This window comes from Lampetra planeri, chromosome 20 (assembly GCF_965212315.1).
Source record: "Lampetra planeri chromosome 20, kcLamPlan1.2.h2, whole genome shotgun sequence".
Classification (NCBI taxonomy): Eukaryota; Metazoa; Chordata; class Hyperoartia; order Petromyzontiformes; family Petromyzontidae; genus Lampetra; species Lampetra planeri.
The window spans coordinates 2,154,605-2,180,617 of NC_136126.1; the positions used below are offsets into that span (position 1 = coordinate 2,154,605).

At 44.9% G+C, this 26,013-nt stretch overlaps 1 protein-coding gene and 1 long non-coding RNA gene across 3 annotated transcripts in view; one reads left to right on the forward strand and one right to left on the reverse strand.

The window, feature by feature from the left end:
* The window catches only part of COP1 (COP1 E3 ubiquitin ligase), a 35,118-nt gene extending 9,569 nt beyond the window's left edge, over positions 1 to 25,549 (reverse strand). Inside the window, exons 1-15 of one of the 2 annotated variants that reach the window (XM_078603250.1) lie at positions 25,316 to 25,549; positions 24,268 to 24,488; positions 20,310 to 20,369; positions 13,526 to 13,623; positions 13,318 to 13,382; positions 12,460 to 12,579; positions 10,815 to 10,883; positions 8,955 to 9,014; positions 8,078 to 8,148; positions 7,503 to 7,551; positions 6,773 to 6,890; positions 4,799 to 4,931; positions 2,648 to 2,791; positions 2,003 to 2,111; positions 753 to 834 (exon numbers count right to left, since the gene is read on the reverse strand). In XM_078603250.1, coding sequence (XP_078459376.1) covers positions 753 to 834; positions 2,003 to 2,111; positions 2,648 to 2,791; positions 4,799 to 4,931; positions 6,773 to 6,890; positions 7,503 to 7,551; positions 8,078 to 8,148; positions 8,955 to 9,014; positions 10,815 to 10,883; positions 12,460 to 12,579; positions 13,318 to 13,382; positions 13,526 to 13,623; positions 20,310 to 20,369; positions 24,268 to 24,488; positions 25,316 to 25,321 — 1,405 coding nt within the window. In that variant the 5' untranslated portion in view covers positions 25,322 to 25,549. Of the gene's footprint in view, positions 1 to 752; positions 835 to 2,002; positions 2,112 to 2,647; positions 2,792 to 4,798; positions 4,932 to 6,772; positions 6,891 to 7,502; positions 7,555 to 8,077; positions 8,149 to 8,954; positions 9,015 to 10,814; positions 10,884 to 12,459; positions 12,580 to 13,317; positions 13,383 to 13,525; positions 13,624 to 20,309; positions 20,370 to 24,267; positions 24,489 to 25,315 lie in introns of both variants that reach the window. The other variant, XM_078603249.1, reaches the window with a different exon arrangement.
* LOC144724272 (uncharacterized) overlaps positions 1 to 26,013 on the forward strand; it is a 213,456-nt gene that overhangs the window by 95,754 nt on the left and 91,689 nt on the right. The gene's annotated exons all lie outside the window — the stretch shown is intronic.

Sequence of the window (26,013 nt, forward strand, 5' to 3'; positions counted from 1 at the left end):
AGGAACAGACAGGGGTCACGTGCTGCTGTTAAAGCAAAAGGAATTGAGCAGAAATGGGCGGCACACGTCATGTGAAAACCAACTGCAGAGTTGATAATGAAGGAACGTAAAATAAGTGGAGGAAGACAGCGGACGGAAGAGACGGCGCAGGCGAGATGGAGATAAAGAGCAGCAACTGAGAAAGACCAGCAATGGAGTCCTTTGTCGATGAGCAGGAAGTTACAGGCCAGCAATAACAAAGCACTGAGGGGTTGTGGGAAGTTGGCACGGAGTGTGATTAACAGGACGCAAATTGAGTTGCAAGACCCCAGGGAAAGTGGGGTCAATTTAGGAGCATGACATCGCACACCCCTTTCGCCGCCACCACCACGAGATAAAACGCAGTTGCCAGGAAGAAAAGAGAGGTTGAGGCAAGAGATAAGAGCTTCCAGATGCCCACAACTCTCTCTGGCTTAATTATTGTCCAGGTCTGCGGAATTTCAAAAGCTAAGCGGCTTAGCCACAGGGGTTCAGCCTCATCAGCACTACGATATCTCTACAAGAGCAAGCCTGGTTATCCAAATCAAATTACGGCGAGCGGTCGGGGGGGGAACCCCAAAGCTGTGCAACCGACTTCAAAAGGAAAGAGTCTGTCCGAACAGCTGGAAACCATACTGAGAAAAATAATTACTTTTAAAGAGCCCTTGGCCCAGAAGGAACGCTGGTCATCCCTGATGACATCATCCCAACAGAGTGTGGCCTTGCCATTTTACCTTTGGCATCGTCGGACCCAGACGCTAGGATCTTTGGGTCCATCAGGTTGAAGTCTACGCTCCAACATCGCTTCTCGTGTTCCTAAGGGAGTGGACATTCCAAAAGAATACAATTTCACCATGCGATCATCACATTGCTGATCATAACAGCACTGCATATGGACAAAGACAAAGCTTCCCACCCACCCTCCAAAGGCATACAGACTGTTGGGACAAGTACCATAAGAGATTATCTACGAAGGCCGAAACTGTGCATGAGGGCGTGGTGTGGCTAGCACCATGCACAGCCACCTTTGTCTCTCTGTTACTCATGTTTAAACAAATTAAAAGCTGACCCAGAACCGGTTGAGATATGTTACTGATGATGCCCATAGCTGGGAAATCGAACTCAGGCCATTAATCCATTTGTCCAAACCTTCCAATTGTTATCCCCTGCTGCTATATCTGTTTTTTTTTCTGGGCATTCAAGTTTCCTTCCACATGCTCAACACTCCTTAAAAGAAAAATGCAAATATCTCAATGCAGAAGTGAGGTTTTCCTGGATAAATAAATAACGGTATTATTATTACTACTACTACCATAAACATTACAAACTGTGAGACTTGAAACAAACTCTGTGTCAAGTTACCCAGTGGCAAGGGCACTGACCGATAGATTACCTTCCCGGAACTCTGAAATCAACGACAAATTTAACTTGTTTTGGGTGTCCCGCAAAAGGCATCACACAAATTTTTTTTTATTTTCCCACCAATGTTTTTTTTTTCGTGGAAATGTTTCTTCTTTTCATGACGGCATCGCGTCATGCAACAAGGTGCCCATTCACATCTGTCCCAGAGCAATGATGCAACCCACCACGTGTTCGACAAAGGCCCAGGGAAGCGGATGTTACAGAGCTACCTCTGAAATCCCTTCAGGTGACCCTCTAATCCACACAAAGAAAAAGGAGCAACACTTCCCCAACTCGCTCTGCCACCGAGAGAGTAATGTTCGACACGCAGCAAGTCAAACCGATGTTGACTTCTCAAGAGCTGGAATTTAGCCAAATTAGTTTCAGGACCAACTTTAATGTGACTGTTTTTTTGTGTGCAGTCGCTGGTGACCAGGTTGAGACTATCAACTTGCTACGCTTGAATGCCCAGTTTTAATCACAGGTGGCTAAAACCTGGATTTGAACCCCAGGATCTCAGCGATGCCAGCCCAGCGCTCTGACCCAAGCCATTGCCAATGTTTAAAAGAGCGACGCTCCACACCTGGAAAACCTTTGTCCTCTGTCCCGTGAAGCCATCCCAGAGGATCACGGTTCCCTCGTAGTCACTGCTGGCCAGGATGCCCTTGTGGTAATTGCTCCAGCTGATGCAGCTGCAGCACCGGGCAGGGAAGCAATGTTTAATAAAAAGTAAGGAAACAAATTAATAATCAACAAGTTTTTTTTTTCACAAATGTACATCAGTTGATACAGCTATCTTGTCAGTACACTGTTGGATGAAGTCCTCCCCCCCCATGCCGTATCGATCTCACCGGTCAATGCGGGTTAAAGGGGCGCTTTTTGCCAGGACCGTTTCAGAGGCAGTTTAATCTGGATACAAGCACACACCCCTTGGGGGTAAGGCTGTGTGTGCCTAGGTGCCCTGAGACATTAGCGGAAGGCGCCTTACATATAAATGTAAATTATTATAATATCCGAAGTAGTATGCTTGTAATAAAAGGTTGCCTCCACTTTCCCCCTCACCACTCTGTTACGTCAGCATGCGTTGCTTATACGAGAACTACCCTGGTGATGATGACGACCGTAAAAAGCAGGGAGTCCCGCCGATCGTAGTGCCCCTGTGGATCGGTGTCAAGGCGTAGGCAGCGTGGGTGGACTGGCGGTGGATTGCGGAGTGGTGAAAGCGCACCTGATCTTAGAGTTGCAGGTCATCTCGATCACGGGGTAGTGAATGTCCACCGCATCTCGGATCACCGTGCCGTACTCAAACACCTTGATCTTCTTGGTCACTCCAGCGATGGCGAAGTAATCGCAGTCCCGATCAAACTCGATACTGTCGCGTTAAAAGGCATCGTCATTATTATTAATACTTAAAAGTTAGGGGGGAAAAAATCGTGCGCACACACGGATTATGTAACGCCAACCGAAGTACGTTTGCCTTCGGAGGTAAATGTGCTTCACCTTCGATGAGCACGGTTCTCTACGTACGGTGCATAAAAGGTTATACAAAATACAGATATACAATTAGCAGTATGGAAGCTGACAGATAACTGTCAGGGCAAAAATGCATTTGTATACAGGTAGTCCCCGACTTACGATGGTCCGACTTACGATATTTCGATCTTACGATGGCGATATGACAAAATTGTAAAATATTTTACATTTCACGCGGCAGGCAAACGCAGCAGCGTACGAGGTACGATACTGTACGTTGGGACACTGCCGGGATGTACTGTACGCATATAGTTTATACAGTACGCTGCTGTAAATTGCTCTGTTTTGCTAAATTATCACCATTCTTTAAGACTCCTGGGTAGGCTAGGCCATTTTCGACTTACGATATTTTAGACTTACGATGGGGTCGTCGTAACGCATCTCCATCTTAAGTCGGGGACTACCTGTATTTACAAGAAGTAATTTCTTCCTCTTTGCACTGCCGAGCTTTCCGGAGACAACTGGGAAGCAGAACCACAGCTCTGACATTTCCCTTGTCGGGCCGAGTCAACGTGCCGACTTTAACACAAATGAGATGCCATGAACGCGTGACGGAGCGTGGCAAAAACAGAAGCCGCGTCCCCGCCATCAGGTGCCACTTGGAACCAACCATTGTTCTCCTTCACGTAACTTTCAGGCTTCTGAATTAGGTGTTCAAGCGTTTCTCAATTGTGCTTGTGTATCTTAGAGGTCTTGTGCATTAGGTTTCATCCCAAACTCGCACTTAGCCTCGCTTTGTCAACACAGCATTTGCGATACGACCGTGGAATAAGTGCACTATCACAAAGCACACGGCCCGAGTCCATTTATAACTCTTTGGAAAATAAAAAAGAGTCTCCCCCTCTGTCTGTGCACGTCCGCGACTACAAACTCCGAACAATGGACCCGCTTAACCTCACAAGGCCCTAATAAACGTTTGCATAAAGTCGGCGGGTGGCAGCATCAATTCACCAACTCAGACAAAACAACTGAATTGCTAAATCACTTACAACCGAGTCTATAATAGTTGCCCTTCAAAGGCCAGTTTGAGAGCTCAATTAAGTTCTTTGAACCAATGTCTTTCCAGACATCAGAGACGATTTTAAGGGCAATCAATGCAGCATTTAGCAAGACATTAAACGGTCTCACTGAATGTCATCAATCTACATACTAATGACAAGTTTATGTTGTTAATATTTCTCGACAAACTTTGAATATCAGGGGTGTAATGGTTAATCCCCCCTGCCCCCATACAGATTTGATGAATAATCCCAATGCCATTCAAAACCAGATTTTTTGTTTCACAAAGTGTCAAATGTAATAAACACTAGTGGCTGGGGGCGGCATTACATACAACGCACAAATCTAAACCCCCTGGCTCCGACGCAAGTCGTTCAATGCATGCATCACGAGCTCAAGAATCAACATTAAATCGGTGCATCATTACACACCAGTACTAATTTGCCGTAATTACAAGTTCCATTTTGTTAACACATAGTTAAGAGTTACATATGTCTGTTACACATCAAATTGCAACAAAATGGCACTCTTCAAAGTCCTGAACTACAAGGTTAAGATATTCCTGAATATAGAGAAGAAAAACCATTTGGTCAGGGGGGGGGGGGGGCGAGACAGAGGGACATCATTAGGAACCACATTCATGGAGATGATCCAAATATAGGATCACAAAGCTTGGGCAATTGTTGCCGCCCATTCAGGCTGCCTTCCCTGCTTGTGCTTTCCCACACCTCCGAATTATTCTCTCTCTCTACGGGTAAAATGTAAATTGGGGAGACTTTATAAAATGTCGGAATTCTTCTCCTTCTTATGATTATAAAGTACGGGGGGACGCGAGGAGACCGGTCACCTGGACACGATGCTGGAGCCATTGTAGATGTCGCTGGCGTAGGAAAGCGTGGCGAGCGGCCGCACCGAGCTGTAGCGCGTGAACTTTGCCAGGCAGTCCTGGAACTCCTCCAGCTGTCCGCACTTGTTCTCATCTGAGCCCCGACGGCAACGCAGGCACACACACACACACGGAATAGGGTTGAACGATTCAGTCCCCGCCAATTCACCCTCGTCACTTGCTCGCTGGTATTCACAGTTGTCTCCTTGCGACTCTTCAATTGCTACGACCAGAGTTACTGTTCACGTGAACTTCACTCGTTGATTCCTCCGCCCACGCTGAGGACTCGGTCCACCAGACTGTTTTGTGTCACCCATACTGTGTTCAACCACCACAATGCAGGTCACAAAACTTCTCCATAAGAGATTTTTGGGTTAGATTGCGATATTGGTCGCGAAAGCCTACGTGGTAAACTCGCACATCTTATGTTACTCTCCTCACACTGCCCGACTTTGGAATTCCCTCCAAACGTCTCTTTCCCAAGCTCTTGCTCAACTCCAGACAAGTGTTAACTTTATTACAACTCCGATAGTGCGTCTGTTGCTAGTTGCTTGACGTGTTGGGTCTTAGACCTGTGAATCACTGCCACCAGCCCGGCAAACGTGAATGCGTGGGTCTTCTCGACCACGCTGTAAGACCTCCATGATGTATTTTTGCATTGTGCCTAACCCCAATGATTACCCACCTCCGATTAGAACGTTTGGCTATGTACGGTGAAATAGAAATTTTATATACATGCATACATAGTCTGTGACATGTCCATCTGAAATTATAGAACTGCCCTGAAAAGTCTGCGCAAGTCCAGACAAATCCAGAGTCCGCCTGCTTAAACTGATGCTGCTGCCAGACACTGGTCCAAAAGGCTCATGAGATTATGGGGCTAAATCAAATTATTTCACTCGGTCAAACGAATCCTTGTCTTTATTTTTGTATTCTCCACAAACGGCCACTTTCTCGGAATAAGCTGCGCAAGCTTAGCGCAAGGCAACGTTAAGCCTCACTGGCGTCATTTCACACCGTGGTCTGCAGTTCCCCAATGGGCTTACGAACCGCGTTGATCAGCAGGCACTGCCGTGGTAACGCAGTCATTTCAGACTGGCTCAAGAGAAGAGCCCTCTGCTGGTGACTGGATCATATCACACCAGGCACGGTTCAGACCCCACTGCGGCAGAGGTCGCAAACGGGTTTTGATTCCTTACCCGTACCCGGCCGCACCAGGGTACCCGTTCCCTACCCGTACCCTACCCGAAATGAGTGACAAACGGTTACTCAACCAGTGCCTCACGGTCTACCCGTACCCGTACCCGGCCGCACCAGGGTCGCAAACGGCACCCGTACCCGGCCGGGTACGGGTAGCCGGGTATCGGGTAGGGTACGGGTATCGGGTAGGGTACGGGTATCCGCTTGCGACCTCTGCACTGCGGTAAGTCATCGCTTAATGCGCTGTGTTCACACAAACGCGTTTTTGCTTTAAATGCAGTTATTCCATTAAGGAAGACTTTTTGCGTAACGTACACCGTTGAAAAGGGGAACGCGCCCGTTATAACGTGGAATGCACACCATTATCACGCAGTTTTTGAGAGATCCACAATGAACGACTTTCTCGAGCTGCGTGGTCGAGTGGTACAATACAGTACGCGAAATAATACAAACACGTGGCGGCGTACCGCAAGTTATTTGTCCCGCCATCTGTGTGTGCGTACATTGTATCTCGCCAAACTTTATCGTTACATTCTTTACGGGGATTTATTTTTTAAAGGAACGCATCTACCGCGTTAAAGGAGGACTTGCTGTTCTATAGCACCGTTTCGTTTGTTGTCCTTCCCCCGCACCTCCGATTAACACGCTACGTACGGTGCGTAAGAAGTTCAACATACATAATATACGCTACGGGTGCACGGCGTTGGCTGGCTGCCACGGAGGGAATGTACCGACCCGAGGGCGACGACAGGCGGCAGCTGAAGTAGCACTGCTCCAGGTCGTCGAAATGTGCCGACAGCTTCTTCCTCCTTGCTGCCATCGAGTTGTTCCCGTGGCACGGTAACCGCTTTGCCTGCAAGCCAGCATGGAGGTGGGGGGGGGAGTCGTCCTTGTTGGGTTTTTACCGTTCTCTAATTGCCGATAAACAAAATTGCCGGCAATACTCCCGATCTTGTCAGATCTTTGAAGCAAAGTAGAATAGTTCTTGGATGGGAGACCGCCATGCATAACGGGTGTTATAGGCCACGGAGCTACGTGTAGGACACCGCAGAGCCACCCACACGGGGGGGGGGGGTGTGGCTAGCACCATGCACGGCCGCCTTTGTCTCCCCAGTACCCATGGTTACACACCGCAACAGGTACTAATTTGAGACAGAGTCGACCTAGGGGAGGGGACCAATAGTGTTGGCCGTGAGCGGGAATCGAACTCGGTTGGCGGGGTTTGTAGCGCAGGGCGCTAACCACTACGCTACGCCGTACGCCTATTCTCCCACAATCCTTGCTTTCAACCTGCACTGTGGTCAAAAAACCTCCACAACGTATGGCGGGGGGGGGAGGCTTTTACTGCTCGTAAACATGACAAAATGAGCCGATAGAGCCGTACATTACATATTACGACGTTACAATGAAGCTCGGATGCCAGGTAAATGTCGTGCGCATAGGAGACGCGAGCATGCGGGCTCACCTGAGCGCTGTCCGTAAACGCAGGGAAGGGGTAATCCGAGTCGACCAAACTGCTGGAAAAAAAACACGCAAGCAACGTTGCAACAATGTCAGAAGTCCACCTGCATCAACTAAGAGAAAACAGCGTCTATTTCCCAGCGCGGGGTTTCGTACTCTCAGGTTCTCACGACCACACGGTGGGGGCTATTCCTCGTTCCGCAATGACCATATTATCCGGATTATAAGGTGCACTTTTTTCCATGTAATTTAAAGGAAATGAATGGGGGCAGGTGCGTCTTATTATCCGGAGAATGCGCTGTTTTTCAGAAGATTTTAATTTATTTGTTAAACCAGTTGTTCAGGATAACCTTCCCTAAGACATATTTGCACAATTTAAAGCAGCGAGTTTATAAATCATCTTCTGGAAGACGTGTTTTCATATCGTTGTCGAGAACCACACTGCGAAAGACAACTCTCTTCCCCATTTTCCAGCGGCGCATTTTAAACCATCTTTTGGACTTTCCAAAGAAATCGCATTCTCCCAATTCTAAAACACACCAAGGGCCACAGTTCACCAAAGCCATGGTGGTTGTTCACCTGGTGGATGGGGTCTCCAGCAACTGGGGCACTTGGGGCACCAAGGCTTCGTGGTGTTTCTGCATCAGCTCCTAGATGGCACATTATGGTGGGGGATTAAATTGTGGGGCAAAGTATCCTGGGAAAAAAAACTTGCCAATATATGTGATTTTACATATAAGCCACACCGACATCATTGGAACACTTTACAAGCAATGTCTCGGTTTGTAACGCTTTACAACCAAGGTGAAAATAATTTATGCAATCGCTCTATCCGCCTGTAACAGGGAAGGCACTCGAACCACCCTGAAGATGATCCAATATGAACGATGCTATGACGTAAGTCAAGACATCAGACATGCACATTAATATTAATAAAGTAGCACGAGGAAAGAAAGGCAATAAAAAGCTAAAAAAAATGTAAACGAAAAAAATGGTCACTACACATTTACCACAACTGAATAAATTCTCACCCGTCCTCAAAAACCTACGTGTTAAATGAAAATAAATTAACTTAACACAATGCACAAATAATGCACATCTCACAAAAACTCTTAAATAGCTGTTAAAAACCCTGCCTTGAAAGGAATAATATATAAGCAAATGCTTTGGACAACGGCCCACCCTTCTTAATCGTCGAGACCAATGCAGAGAATCCCACTGCCCAAAATGTATCCTATTATATAACCCACTTCGTTGAGCTATCATTTGTGGCCAAGGTGGCTTTCGAAAAAGAGCTATATAGCTCAGTGGGCCTTACCTGGTAAAATAAAAAATGTACTTTAGTATCGCGAGGCTGGGGCTCTCGTGCTCATTTACACACGAGCGTGGAACCGCTTGCGCGCAGGGCCTATTTGCAATGGGTGACCGCGCGCCGACGGCCGAGGTAGTCTCGCACCTCCACGTGCCGCATATCGCCGTGCAGGACGCTCAGCTCCTTCGTCAGCTGATCCAGTTGCTGCGGAGAGGGAGAGAGAAAAATTAACCCGTAAAAAACTAAGTTTTTCACTATAAATCCTTTATATGCGTGACGGCTAGAGTCCTCTCGTCTTCTGGCTTGAGATGGCTGCCACCTATGGGTCAGATGATTGCCTGACACCATTAAGCAATTGGTAATCAAATATCATTTTTTTTTCCTAAAGAATGTAAAATTTTGGAAAAAAATTTTCACGAAAATGAATTGTCACGCACAACGAGTCTGTGTGGAAAATGTCAGCTCGATTGGATCACGGGACGTGGGTTAAAAAACGACCGAAAGATTTGCACAGTCGTAAGCGCGCAAGCAAGCAAGCGAACTTAATATAAAGTATTTTAAAAATACCAATCGGCCTTGGGCTGCATCACACAAAAACGGTTTGCTTGTCGGCACCGGTAACCACAATTTTATTTGTGCAGAAAACATAATGATAAATACTTTGCAGTTGCTGTTATATTGTAATAGATGTCAATCACGCATTTATTTCACGATCAACTTTAAAACAATACAGTGAGCGAATATCTACAACACGGAAATGCAAATACAATCGGGACTCTATTCTGTGCCTCCACAAACCAAGATTATTTCATCTATCAGCCGCCTGGCTTTCCAGGCTAATATTATTCAGCAGCATTTGTTGAAGCGCTCAAAGACAAACTGCCTCTCATCAGCAGAGTCAGGCTTGTTAAACAAATGCCCGAAGGATTACCAGGGGACAATATAAATGTGGAGTGACCTACGACGTCACTACTGTGTTGGCTCAGTATGGGTACTGTAGGCGGGTGTCACGGAGGCCATGTCAGGCCGTGACACTCTCCGTGAACCCAACAGGACACGTGACCAGACAAAGGGGGGCGAGGGGCCCCAGGCGGAAGCTTGGAGGTCACGTGGTTGGGGGCCCGGACCTTCCCGAAGGGTCGAGAAGGGGGGCGTGGCCTGGGGTGGAGCCGGCCACGCCACGGGAATTATAAACGGGGGGTGTGAACAGAGCTGGGCTGTTCAATCCCGGCATTAAGACGTCATCAGCAGAACCTCGAGTCTCCCATCGTCGTTAGTGACCAGGCAGCCCGTCACCTGTCCTGGTGACGCTGTGTAGTACTCCGAGTGTTAGTGAGGTTAGGAACGGTGGTCACCACCCTGTATATAATGTTCACGTTGGTTGTTATGCATTAATAAATAATGTTGCCTCCAAGTTGAGTGTGCGCCTCAATTGAACCCACTACAAATGTAAATGGTGGTAGTCAATGAGAACATCTCTGATGACCACAAGGTGAGGGGGGGGAACAGTCTCGAAACTATAAATGCAAAAACATTTTTAAAAGTACGGTTGGTAGTACAGCACAAGTAAAAAAATGTACCTCCATTATTAGCACTGCCTTTGACCAAAGCATTTTTAATGCATCACATGTTATCGAGATCTTAGAAGCTAAGCAGGATGAATCTTGCTAAATATGCATATCAGAATCAGAATATTAGTTTACACTGGAGGAATCCGATGAGCTATTAAGCTCTTTTTCACAGCTGTCCAGTAGGGGCGGGTGAAAATGTTACAACAAAGAACACGATAGGAGTGTACAGTAGAGGCTTGGTGCTGCAAGGCTGTCGGTACAAAAATTAATTATTGAACCCACCGCGATCAGTTCCTAAGCTTTTATTCCAGGATCGCAATAAAAAACGCTTCAGAGGAAATACACATTCCATTAACTGTGTTTGTGCGAGATGCCAATATGCCACGCAGTGTGCGGAGCTTGTGATGTGGAACAGCGAGATGAGACAACACACCCCCTGCTTGTTGCGGTGAGCCTGCTGCAGGAATTCAATCAGCAGCTGGTGTTGTGCCACTGTCGACTCCTGGAAAAGTAAAAAAAACACAAAACACGTGACAAGGTCAAATAAAATTCTTTGCATCTTCACTTAAGACGTAGATGTTGTCAAATAATGTAGGGTCTCGATTTAAAGCTTTCATGACTGCAGGGATTCATCTTCTTGGTTCTTTCGGTAAAGTCACGTGACTTTACCGAAAGAAACAAGAAGATAATGTAGGGTCCTTTGTTAATACACTAATGAATAAAGGCTTCACCACGCTGTGCCGGTCACGGGGGTTGTTTGACCATCTTTCATCATGCTGCGTCAGTGTGGGTTGCCAAAGGTATGGAGCCCAGATACGGTTCAAATATCACTCACCGCTGATGTTTTCCTGGATTTTATGTTTGCGCATAGTCACACAGTCACTTTAAGATGTTTTCTTGTTCATGTTTTTGTCTTTTGTTTGTTGCGGTTGCACCCGATTCAAGAGCCGAATGGCTCACAGGGCTATACCAAATAAATGAAACTGAAAAACTGAAACGGACTGGGAACGAAACACAGGCTTGCTGGGTTCATATCGCACAATGATGTCTCTCTTAGGCGTAGATGAGACCTCTTAATTACACTCGCAGGCACAATGGCAGTACCTTTGGTTGCTGCTCAACTCTATCGCAATGTGATAAAAAAAATATTTATCCATTGCAGGACTAAACAGTGAAGATTGCAACACAGGGTCCTTATATCATGGGGATTTGCGGCATCTTCCAGCCATTCATGCCCACCACTGTTTGTAGAGCATCTTTAGATGTGGTCACACACAGGTGCTTTATAAATCCAAATTGGCTTGTACCAAACTTTCCGCCATTATATAATCATGCATACGCCCAGCAAGTAACTACAACAACATTCGATTTCAAAGGCAATTTCCGGATCAAGATTGTGCAAAGCGCTTAACAATTCACGTGTAATGCACAGTTAATACAAAACACAACAAATCGAGACACTAAAATCAACTAAATGCAACACAGATTACTGCCATCAAGTTTAATGTTTTGAATAGTCGATTCCAACAATGTTTTGGAGGCACGGTTTAAATGACTGCCGAGAATTGGTCAGTGCTTACTTAGGGTGGGAGAAAATTCCATACATTCCATCACCCTTCGTACACATCGGGTGCTAAGCAGGGACTGGAGCCTGCTTGCACTACAACACCGTGTGCGATGACTTTTATTCGATGCGTACAGTCAAGCGGTGCTATATGGGTGCGTGCAATCGCACGCTGCGTTTACACGTGCGCACGGGGAACCGTTGCTCCTTGCCGCAAGCAACTTACGTCAGCGTGCGGCGACGGGGATGCAAAACAAGAAAATTGCCCTGTGAGCGGAAGCTCGTGGCAGAAGCTGTGGCCGCACTTGCGAACACCTCTGCGGAACAGAACTATACCGGCGCCCCATCGCTGCAAAATATCGCAGCGATGTCGCACCACCTGACAACACCCGACCTATCCGGCACCACATTCCTCCTGACGCCACCATCACAAATGCCACCGTGCCACATTCCGGCCGCCGACGGTGGCCAAACCTGTGCAAACGCCACCGCATTCCTCCAGGGGCCAACTCACCGCTTCCAGCTGCATCTTCTTCTGCGTGAGCAGCTCCAGCATGCGGTTGACGTCGGCCAGCTCCAAGCCATCTTGGTCCAGCGCCAGCAACTCCTGGATAGTATGCCAGTGCTGGCCGCTCTGTGAGGAAGAGGGGGGGTGGGGGGTGGGGCAGGGTGGAAGGGTCACACAACACGGGGATCAAGAGACATGGCCGGTCACCTTTGTGAAGTGCGAAAAGCACTGCCGGGAGCCTTCTCATTATTTAAGCAAAGTTCATTGCGTGTCCACGTCGAGGCAGGTGCAGCTATCGACGACACAGACAGACCGTAGCACACGGGTGCGTCTTCGGTCAGCAAACTCCAACCATGAACCACGTAGAGGAACTATTTCAAAACTGTTTTTATTTTACCAGGTAAGGTCCACTGAGCTATATAACTGTTTTTCAGTAGCGATATGGCCACAAATGGCTCGTGTGGAAATTTATAAAAGCCAAATACTCGTAAAGTATGCGAACCACTGCTTGCCACGTCGATCATTCGCTGTGGGATTCGGATATTCACAAGGCGACTTCTACACACAGCAACCCTGAGCCCGCGACTACAAACTAAACCACTTGTCAGGACCCTCCTGGAAAAGATGTGTAACTCGGTCAAGCTTTCATGGATAAGAAAGTGCAATAACAATAAAATAACTGTCTAGGACAAAGGGTTGCACTTATTCTGTGAATGTTACGATCAGATTAGTTGTCCAAGGACATCCTGCCCATTGCACAATCAGAATAAAACTTGGGGATATTTTAAAGTAAAGATAATGCAACAAAATGCGCCAGTTATGTTTTCCCTGCACATCTCCAACCGAGGCACGTGGGACACTTACCGGTTGTTCCATCTTCATTCTCTTCTCCTCAATCCGCTGACGCTGCTTCAGGATCAGCTCATTCACTGCGAACAAACGCGTATGGGGAAAAAAGCTGTTAAATAAACAATAACGCGAGCATCAATCATTGAAGGCCTGTGTTGCATTGTGGTGCAACAAATATATGCAAAAAATGCAGGTTGATGGAAAGTAAGTTAAAACAACTCACAGAGGAAGTTGGGAAATATCTGGTTTGGATTCTCAATGACGTAATTGCACTTTGGGCAACGATTGTTCTCCTCCAGACTCCGACGGATGCATTTGCAACTGAAACAGACAAAATGCAACGGCGAGTAATTGGCAATCATCATCGTTATTAGCATTATTGGAAAATTTACCAATTACCGAATATTGTCGCGCATTCATCAGACGGTAGAAAAAAATGGAATACAAGAACAAACCACTTCAGCATCGTGTTGCGTTAGCTCTAACTGGGCGAGACTCTGGCACAAAAGCCAAATTAAAGGGCTGCGTGCCTTCATTCGGCTTGAACAAAAAAATTCCAGACAATTATCGGATGAGCGAAAACAAACCGTGCCACACCCCTCGAAGCCAGCGCAACCGCAATTGTTGCCAGGCAACACGGGAAGGAGCGTGGGAAGCAGTGGTTAGGCAACTATGCGATGAACCCAGCAGCCCAACTTCGATTCTTGGCCACAGCTAACAGTGGCACGTCATATCCAAACCGGTCCTGGGACCACAGAACTCACTTCAATAAGCACTCTGACCAGCGTAGCAATGGACAGTCAAACAACCCTCAACCCCGACAACACATGGCGAGGCCTCCATCCAGCAGTGAATTGAAAAGGGCTGCGAGTTCGTTACTTTTAATAGGAGGTTTCCTGCAAACCATATCTGCTTTCTCTGACAAAACTGGAAAAAATACAACGTCGGGCATTGGAGTCACCGAATACTGGGCTCTTTTAAAAATGGGAGTAAAAAAAAACATCTGGCTTCGATGCGTATGGCTTACGTATTCAATTACCTATGATGTAGCCTGCAAGAATGCCACAGCTGTTAATTCATTAACACAAAATTACAATTTTAAAAAGTGGCCATTATTACGATCACGCGAATGCTAAGTGTTTAAAGGTGCCTGCCAGCAAACCAAGCAAAGTTCAATATTAAATAACAATGCACCAAGGAATCATGATACATCACGATACATTCCTCTTGAAATGTAGAGAACAACTACATTGTTTCCACACATGTATATATTCTATATATGCCCACTGGCTTTCCAGACGACATGTTCAACCGACTATGGACCAGTTTACACCTTCAAGGTCTCATCAGCAGTTCGGGCTTTCTAGACAAATGCTGCTGTGGTTGCAATATATTATTGGCAAATGCACTCCATCCAAATTATGGGGTCCATTCCAAATAAAATGAGTGTGTGTGTGGACTACTGCTCAGCAAGAAGTACTTTGAAAAGAAAGAGTTAATGGGCACAATTTCAGCAAAAGCATTTTAGGACTCAGACTTTGGCTATAAACATACTAATAAAACACCTGGGGTAGTTCCTTATTAACAGAACGATTGGCTTCATCTTAGAATACACTGATAACACTGCATTTTCGTAAACAACTCACAAAGGTGTTTGCAAGGCTTGATGAATCATTAATCACACTGAAAATTGTGAGCGCTCTATTTTGCAGTGCCAATTGTCGGCAACATCACTTCTCAACTTTATTACGCAGCCTCTCCTTAAGATCCAATATTTCCTATCAAACGCTTACATTTGGAAGCACGTATATAAATCTCACTGTGGGGACTATATTACTCGGGTTTATATTTTTCAAAATTATGTTGATGACAATGTAAAATACACCATCTGATATACATATCGATGATTTTTCTCCTCCCGATTGTATTCCCCTTGCTCTATCTGCATCATGTTATGAGATGACAAATTAAATTTGGACCTCCGTTTAGAGAATGGCAGTGAAAGGGGATAAGATGGAATGACTTCTGAAATCACTTCAATCAGCCTCTTTATCCATACTAGGGGCACAACATATTTATATCATATTCTTTGGGTCTTTCAGTAAAGCAAAGTAGATAGAAAAAATAATCAAAATAATAACAATATCACGACGTTTCGATCGCAACACAAGCAATCGTCTTCAACATATTTATGCAACATGTCAATCAAACTTGTGCTTTAAATTCTCTTTGCTGAAATGAGCATAATTTATCCATAAGAGGTTTTTGGATTAGATCGCGTAAATATATGAATGTGTCGTTAAAACCCGCCACCACCCGACACAGCCAACTAGTAAGGGTGTCACATACATAACATGCCAATTCGTCACTAGTACAGCACACCGGTGTGTTGCAGAGCCAAGCCACAACATTTACAATCTGAGTACGACGTTTTGCCAGTAATTAAAACCAGCTTCATCAGGCGACAGCCAGATTTGTAGAAGTCCACCTGTTTCGTTCCTTATATAGAGGCGACGATGTGGTGACCATGCTTCTGTGCTCTTGCGCAACGTGGGGGGGGGGGGGGATTACCGAGGCAACGCACATTATGCATGTGCATTATGCAGGCCCTTTGAACTTGTCCTTCCTGTCTATTATGTTTATTAAAATAACCCTACCAACGGTAATCCCTATTGAAGTACGCTGCCCTTTGTAGGCATGCAATTAAACAATGTATTATTTGACGATTCGCTTCCACGCAGCACTAAGGCGGTAGCTATCCGGTTAAAGTTATTGATTTCTGTTCAAATTAGATAGGTTATCTAATTAGTCTTGGCCAGTAGTAGCTAGTTTTGCACAAGATTTCAATATTATCAAAATCAATTGAGTGTCCTTGTTGGCACGCGTGTTCTGCTACTACTGACAGTTGTATTTGGGATAATTTAATATTTCTCTGATGTTCTTTTAGTCTCGTGCTGATCATTCGTCCTGTTTGCCCAACATAACATTTACCACACGTGCAGTTCATCCTGTACACACCTTCTGTTGATAGCTTCGGTAATACATCTTTTGTACCAGATATTAATTTCTGTATTTTATGTACCGTGCCAAATCTGACTCGGATGTTTGTTTTTCCAAACATCTGGCCAGTTTATCAGTTACTCCCGCATTGTACGGTATTTTAATCGTTTTAATTACTTGGGCAGTTTCAATAGCAAGAGCATTGAAAAAGATGCATTACCGAAGCTATCAACAGAAGGTGTACAGGATTAACTGCACGTGGTAAATGTTATGTTGGGCAAACAGGACGAATGATCAGCACGAGACTAAAATAACATCAGAGAAATATTAAATTCTCCCAAATACAACTGTCAGCAGTAGCAGAACACGCGTGCCAACAAGGACACTCAATTGAATTTCGATTTAAAGCTTTCGTGACTGCAGGGATTCATCTTCTTGGTTCTTTCGGTAAAGTCACGTAGAAGGGAAGTAATAAAATAATAAAAATAAAACATAATAAAACAATTCTCACGACGTTTCGGCCACAACGCAAGCAGCCGTCCTCAGGCGAAGAATGAGAACATTATCAAGCTAGGAGCTTATATAGGTGTAGCGAGGAGGAGCGCCTTAACAAAAGAATGTGCATATGAAGAGGAATTTAGCATACCAATGGGCAATGCATAGGAGGTGGGCGGAGGGGTTTCAAAGTCCCATTATGCCCATGCATTATGCAGGATCAACAGCACCACGGGGGGGCGCAAGGAACAGCGTTAATAAAGGAAAGGAATGTTAGTGATATGTAGCTGCATTTGCCAAACAACCACGTAGAAAACCAAAGTGAAAACTACATAAAAAACTAAAATATAAACTGATACTTACTATACTCTACAATAAGCTGAGTTACTAACAACAAATAATAAATTACAATTCTACGTCGTAAGAAGTATATAATATACTTCCATCTAAACTTTATTCTCTTAGCATATACAGTACTATATACTGCCATAGATAAACCCAACATTAAATTATATACTTTATTGCTGTAAACCACCCTATACTTTATACATTTTAATATAACACTATGTATTATTCAACTCACCCTAATGTGTATCGAAATGGTTTATTACGTCCTTCCAATGATTGCTAAGCCTGAATCCATCTTCTCGGTTAAAATTGTCTCTGTGTTTGTATATGTGGATCGCCTCATGAACGAATCTCTCATGATAGCCAGATGGCTTGCAGAGAACCTCCGTCTTGGAGAAGTCAATGTCATGTGAGCCCACTGAGTTATAACAGTGGTCTGCCACGGCTGAGGTGTTTGTCCTACCGTGTTTTAGATCAGCTTTATGTTCACGAATGCGGTCTGAGACGTGTCGTTTGGTTTCCCCAATGTAACTGCTACCACAGAGGCAACTTAGTTTGTAGACGCCAGGGTACTGTATGTCTGGAATCACATCTTTTACAGACGGTACCAGATCACGGATTTTATGTACTGTGTTGAATCGGACCTGGATCTTGTGTTTAATCAGGATTTTGGAGATCTTTTTTGTGACCCCAGCAATGTAGGGTAAGGTGATGGTCTTGAAAGGCTCCTTACCCTAAATTGCTGGGGTCACAAAAAAGATCTCCAAAATCCTGATTAAACACAAGATCCAGGTCCGATTCAACACAGTACATAAAATCCGTGATCTGGTACCGTCTGTAAAAGATGTGATTCCAGACATACAGTACCCTGGCGTCTACAAACTAAGTTGCCTCTGTGGTAGCAGTTACATTGGGGAAACCAAACGACACGTCTCAGACCGCATTCGTGAACATAAAGCTGATCTAAAACACGGTAGGACAAACACCTCAGCCGTGGCAGACCACTGTTATAACTCAGTGGGCTCACATGACATTGACTTCTCCAAGACGGAGGTTCTCTGCAAGCCATCTGGCTATCATGAGAGATTCGTTCATGAGGCGATCCACATATACAAACACAGAGACAATTTTAACCGAGAAGATGGATTCAGGCTTAGCAATCATTGGAAGGACGTAATAAACCATTTCGATACACATTAGGGTGAGTTGAATAATACATAGTGTTATATTAAAATGTATAAAGTATAGGGTGGTTTACAGCAATAAAGTATATAATTTAATGTTGGGTTTATCTATGGCAGTATATAGTACTGTATATGCTAAGAGAATAAAGTTTAGATGGAAGTATATTATATACTTCTTACGACGTAGAATTGTAATTTATTATTTGTTGTTAGTAACTCAGCTTATTGTAGAGTATAGTAAGTATCAGTTTATATTTTAGTTTTTTATGTAGTTTTCACTTTGGTTTTCTACGTGGTTGTTTGGCAAATGCAGCTACATATCACTAACATTCCTTTCCTTTATTAACGCTGTTCCTTGCGCCCCCCCGTGGTGCTGTTGATCCTGCATAATGCATGGGCATAATGGGACTTTGAAACCCCTCCGCCCACCTCCTATGCATTGCCCATTGGTATGCTAAATTCCTCTTCATATGCACATTCTTTTGTTAAGGCGCTCCTCCTCGCTACACCTATATAAGCTCCTAGCTTGATAATGTTCTCATTCTTCGCCTGAGGACGGCTGCTTGCGTTGTGGCCGAAACGTCGTGAGAATTGTTTTATTATGTTTTATTTTTATTATTTTATTACTTCCCTTCTACGTGACTTTACCGAAAGAACCAAGAAGATGACACTCAATTGATTTTGATAATATTGAAGCATTGTGCCAAACGAGCTACTACTGGCCAAGACTAATTAGAAAATCTATCGAAATTGAAAGAAATTTAAATAACTTTAACCGTTCGGATAGCTACCGCCTTAGTGCTGCGTGGAAGCGAATCATCAAATAACACATTATTTAAATGCATGCCTACAAAGGGCAGCGTACTTCAATAGGGATTACCTTTGGTAATAAACACAATAGACAGGAAGGTCAAGTTCAAAGGGCCTGCATAATGCGCATGCATAATGTACGTTGCCTCAGTAAACCCCCCCCCCCCCCACATTGTGCAAGAGCGGAAAAGCGTGGTCACCACATCTTCGCCTCTATATAAGGAACGAAACGGTAAGACTTCTCCACAAATCTGTCTGTCGCCTGATGAAGCTAGTTGTAATTACTGGCGAAACGTCATACTCAAGATTGTAAATGTTGTGGCTTTGCTCTCCAACACACCGGTGTGCTGTACTAGTGACAAATTGGCATGTTCTGTTTACGCGGCAGCCCTTATTAGGTTGGCTGTGTCGGGTGGTGGCGGGTTTTAGCGACAGATTTATATATTTACGCGATCTAACCCAAAAACCAATGGATGATATTTGTCGCGAAAGCCTACGTGTTAAGCATAATTTAGTTAAAAAACTAATTTAATATGAAGGATTGATATAGTGCCGTCACTGACAATCAGGATTTGACCATTAAAAACCATGGATGCATGGCCAGTTACAAACCCAGGATATCTCAGCAGTGATGGCTTAGAACTCTGACCCGACCTGAGCTACCCGAGCCACCCAGCCATTACTATCCTCGACAGTCCTAAGAATACAAATACAAAGATCCCCTATTTAGCCTTAAAGGGCTGTTGGGGCAAGTGTTGTTAGCAAGCACATATGAAGGCCGGTACTGTTGCACATGAGGGGGTGGGTGGCCCAGGTCTGGTTCAAATAATCATCACGGGCATTAGCCACGAGCGTGAATCGAACTCTGGTCACCTGGTTCATAGCTCAGTACGCCAACCACTACACTACCGCATCCCACACAGACCATGCATAGGGTACTAAGTATGTATGAGGTGCCGAAATGTAATATAACATTGCGCGATGCCATTTCTTTTCTTACAAATACAACTATCCAGTGCCACGAGGTGCATTACACAATATCCTTTATATATCAACATACATGTACGACCACTGAAGCAATCACTGCTGCCTGTCGCATACGATTTAATCTCAAGCGTGCAGCTCGAGGGAGTGAACACAAGCAATTCTCCTCCGAGCAGAAGCACATACCAGAAGCTGTGGCCACACTTGGTAATGTACGCCTCTTCTATCATGTCGAAACAGATGGGGCTGAAAATGCAACAGCACAAGGGAGACAAACAGACATTGGCCAACAAAGTAAGAGTTTCCAACACAGCCCTTGCATCACAATGTCATGGGAATTTTAGCTCTCCATGCTGATGTACATTTGTTGATGGTAGGTTTTTACCCTTTTAACTGGTACAAAACTGACACCTTTATTCAAGGCATCATGTTTGCAATGACCACAACACAAGTAGTCAATAAAGCAAACAAAAAGAAGCAACTCTGATAAGGATAATAATATGCACTGTCCTTGAAGTTGATTGGCCCACACCCGAGACGGCTTTCTTTAGAGCCTAGTCCCCATTGGTGTAGGGCCAGATGACACTAGAAGGCGTACAACTCAAAAACAGTGCAATATCAGAGTATTGAGAGTTCGGGGTAAACATTTACACTATGAGATCTCATTTACCAGTGGCAAAATATAATGGTAGGTTTTTACCCTTTTAACTGGTTGCTTCTTTTTGTTTGCTTTATTGACTACTTGTGTTGTGGTCATTGCAAACATGATGCCTTGAATAAAGGTGTCAGTTTTGTACCAGTTAAAAGGGTAAAAACCTACCATTATATTTTGCCACTAATAAAAGAGATCTCATAGTGTAAATGTTTACCCCGAACTCTCAATACTCTGATATTGCACTGTTTTTGAGTTGTACGCCTTCTGGTGTCATCTGGCCCTACACCAATGGGGACTAGGCTCTAAAGAAAGCCGTCTCGGGTGTGGGCCAATCAACTTCAAGGACAGTGCATATTATTATCCTTATCAGAGTTGCTTCTTTTTGTTTGCTTTATTGACTACTTGTGTTGTGGTCATTGCAAACATGATGCCTTGAATAAAGGTGTCAGTTTTGTACCAGTTAAAAGGGTAAAAACCTACCATTATATTTTGCCACTGGTAAAAGAGATCTCATAGTGTACATTTGTTGATATAACTGACGCCACATCTGGCAACATCAATCATTACATGTCGTTTGCTGCCATTCATTTAAAGTAATTCCCTGCCTTCATCCATAACGCTTTAAGAAAATATGTTTGGATTAGTATGAAAATAATGGAACCACATCTCAATATCAACGCACTACTCTTCTTATTCAGGTGATCCAGCTACTTGAGTTTTTTCCAGGCCAACTCTTGGCTAACAATCAATCCATAGAAATCTTACAGCCCAACCAGCCTTCATAGATGCTCCCAAACAGCACTTTCCCCAACAAACTAAAAAGGGCTATGGTGGGAGACATCTTGTTTTGTGTACGTGTGCACATACACATAAACAAATATCCCCTGTACAGCCAGTACAGACTGTTGGGCAAGTGCTGTTTGCGAGCACCTATGAAGGCCGGCACGGCACACGAGGGGGTGGGTGGCCAACACCACGCTCGGCCGCCTTTGTCTCCCCAGTGGTGATGTTTACACACTGCACCAGGTGCTCATTTAAGGCTGAGTCGACCTAGGGGAGGGCCAGGATTGGTTCAAATAATCGTCACTGGTGTTGGCCGCAAGCGGGAATCGAACTCGGGTCGCCAGGTTTGTAGCGCAGCGCGCTAACAGCTACGCTACCGCTCCCCACCGACATACACAAATACATGTGCACATACAAATTGTGTCGACATGTATTTGTGTATGGGTGTGCGTGTCTAATTTAGTCTGCAAGTACGTGTTTTGTATCTTGTTTTTACGCGTCTGTGTAAACTCTGCGTGTCTGCATGCAATCTGCATGTGTGTGTGGTCTTTGGGCCTGTGTGTGGCTGCATTTAGTCTGCATGTGTGCGTTTCTAGTCGTTCCGGACGCATTAGTATGTCATATACGTGAGTCACCTCTAGCAATCACCGTCTGCTCACTGCAGTGTGTGCGTGTGGGCCAACAGGGATTTTAGGGAGGGGGGAGGTTAGGGCTAATTTCACAGGCTCTTTCATGTTTATCACAATATAAAAAAAACCTTTGCTTTTTTTCAGGTACTCTCATTTCCTGGCACACGCAAAATAATTATTAAAACGGATTTGGTAAATTTAACATGAACGAAACAAGAGCATTTCTCCACAAATCTGGCTGTCACCTGATGAAGATTGTTGTAATTACTGGCAAAACGTCGTACTCCGATTGTAAATGTTGTGGCTTGGGTCTCCAAGACACCGGTGTGCTGTACCAGTGACGAATTGGCATGTTCTGTTTACGTGTCGGGTGTTGGTGGGTTTAACAACACATTTATATTTACGCGATCTAACCGAAAAAAAACCTATATTATGGATTTGGTCAAACATCCTCATGCAAGATTCCTTCGTTCATACAAAAACATATTTGATGTTTATACAGACATCATATATGCTATGTAGTCTTATCGCTCAGTTAGGCTTTAACAGATGAAGAGCATTACGAACAGACTAAACAGCTGACACAGTCGGAAAATTAAGATTCTATAGCTATGATTTGCCAATAAAGTACTCTACACAGAACATGCTCTAGAACAGTGGTTCTTAACCTGGGCTTGCACGCATCCCCTAGGGTGCGAGATGCCCTTTTCTGGGGGTGCGAGACGTGGCCAGACTTTTTTAAAGGTAAATCGTTGAATCACATAATTAAGCTGATGTATTCATTAACATTACAAAAATACAATTGAGAACCGAAGGGTTGGTGTAAGGTTGCAATAAAGGTTAAAAACCACTTCGAGAACAAAGCTGCGGCAACTTCAGCACACCGAGACATCAAACAGCTTTAGCTTTTAGTACTAACAGAGCATCCACTAAAGCAATTACACAGCTATAGCAATTATAGTAATGATGTTTTAGAACGCTACCGAGCTCAAATGTCCCAGTGTAGTAATACCCTATTAAATGTTCCTTGGAAACACGAATACTTTCTTGTCGTTATTATAGGACCAAAAAAAACCTGTTAAAAAGAATACATTTTAGTACAACTAAGTCCAGTCTGTCCTGTAAAGCACCAACAATTATTTTGAAAACAATGCAAACGCGGGACAATCGCCAACATTATAACTTTTGCAAAATTTGTCGAATAATGTCACTGTAAAGGTAGACTGGAGTGACGGAACAAGTCCAATTGCGATGTTAGTACCGTCTTGTGCACATGCATTGGTTCGGGCGAAATTTGCCAAACATCTAAACATATCCTTGAAACTCAATTAAGCATCCCTGGCTAAACATAAGCAATTAACGTCGTTATTGTCATTTACCCACCGAACGTAAACAAAACGAAGTGCAGTCAATACTGCATTAAAACAATAACGTAAATCGTTGTTAAGTAAAGTGTCTCACCGAGTTCGTACAAGGGTCTTTAAAGGACTAAAAGCCATGCCGATGATCAACTGGTGGCCGAGTGCCTCCCCACCACACTCACACTCTCCCTGCCTGCCGGCCACGATGTTTGTGTGATCATCTTCCCAGCTCATTGGCGGCTTTGTACAGAAGCCAAGTTCCAGAAACGATTCGGGGCATCTTTCTCTCTCTCGGCACTGAGGTTTAGCCGTTGTCTGGAATCGAATTCGGGGGGGGGGGGGGGGAACCGGGCTCACAGAGCAGCAGCAACATAACTAGTGCGCGTGCGGTCCCATCAATCCATGGCAGTGCAGCACTTAAACGATATAAAAAAAACCTACAATTGTTGCTATGACTCCCTGTACCTGGGATAGAATCCCGGCGACGGCTTACATCGATGGCAAGCGATACCTGAGCCAGTCCTGTCCAGCACCCACCCCACCAACTAAGTACTTCCCAAACACGCAGTGACCAGCGTGGTGAAGTATGGTCAAACATTCGCATGGAGAGCGACACTGCGTAGTTTGGAGGCCTTCATCCAGGAGTGTATTGGCCAAGGGCGTATGTCGCATTACAAATTAACAAACGCCACGCCGCCCGCGTGCATTAAACCCACCACACGAAGTCGTTATTCTTGTCTTCGTACGAGTTCACGAGGCCGTTGTAGATGGGCGCTTGCGGCCGCTTGCGTTGGCCGCCTCGAGGCGTGCCTCTCCCGGCAGCCCCGCTAGGCGAGGCCGAGGCTCCGGCCGAAGAGCCGGCCGAGGCTTGGCGACTCGAGCCGGGGCCCGACGAAGAGCCGGACCCCGTCACCGACGCCGTCGACATCGCCGAGGTCTGTCAGAGATGCATGCGAGACGTTAATAATAACAGTAGTACATTGTTATTGTAATTTAAACGTCGTTAAGGAGAAGAGGCAAACGTCTCCAACACCCCCCCACACCACGCGAGAGGCGACTCGGTCGAGGCCCTGGCGTGATCCCCCCCCCCCCGCGTCGAGAACAAAATGGACTCGTCCGAGCGGGGGGACCACGTGACTGGCGCGTGAGGCCGCCGAGACTTCTGAGCGATCCGATTGGCTTAGGGGCGAGCCGATGACGTCACAATCTCAAGCGGCAGCACTTTTTTTTAAAAGTTCAAATGATAATTCTAGACTCTTAGGTTTTTTCGGTAAAGTCACGTTGGTAAAAATAAATAATAAAAATAATATAAATAATAGTAGAAATAAAATAATAAACCACGTTTCGGAGGCAACACAAGCTTCCTTCATCAGGTGTAAAAAGGCACAGCAAAATAACCGTAGTGGAGATAATTCTAGATTTGAAGCTTTCGCGACTGCAAGGATTCATACGCTTTGGTTTTGTCGGTAAAGTCACTCGATACAGCAATTCTGCTGTGACGGTTTCACCTGAAGACGGAAGCTTGTGTTGCCTCCGAAACGTCGTGATTTAATTCACTCGTTTTATTTTAACCTACGTGACTTTACCGAAAAAACCAAAGAGTTCAAATGATAAATTAATTTGTCATCGCTTGTTTTTTGCTTTCGTCGTGTTGCCAACAAAAGAACCCACAAATAACGCAACAAAAAACCGAGAGCACACAATCGTCGACGGCACTGGCGGCGCGTGGTTCGAAAATGAAGCAAGGCAAATTTTTATATTTACCCTCATGCTAAAATTGCCTTGAATGAAACGCAACAAAATATCCTTCTGAGATGAATGACTGGGAAAGATCCACGTGTTGTAGAGAACTTCGTCGATTGCGGTGTCGCACGTGCCAGTTAAGAGTTGGAGCCTGCACTGAACGCCATGGGGCCGGATAAATCGATTTTTTCATTGTTTGTTTTTAATCCTCTCCCGATTAAACAGTTTAAAATTTTGCGTTAATAGCAGTGGTCCCCTGGTGGCTTTTGAGCGACGGACAAATCCGTAATTAATAAGAAATAAAAGTAACAAATCGAATTTGTGTCGAGTTGACTCATGCCTAAGATGGAGACCGCCGACTCTAATTGGGTCTCGCGCGGTGACGTCACGATGCCCCCCCCTCCCGCCGGAGTCGACAAGCTTCCGAGGGGTAATCGATTAATTATCGTTCGTTTCAACGAGTTTAATGATCGATTACTCTCGATTCTACAGGGGTGTTTTAAAATATACGCCACGTTGGGTTTGCTCGTTGACGATGCCTCCCGCAGGAGTCGGTAAGCTCACGTGGGGTAATCGATTATTTATCGATTCGAGCAGCGTTCGATTCAACGAGTTTAGTTATCGATTTAGTCTCGATTCTACAGCGGTGGTCTAAATGTCTTGTGACCGTCAAGTCAAATTGTACCCACCCAACTTTTTTTTTCTCTTTTCATATTTAC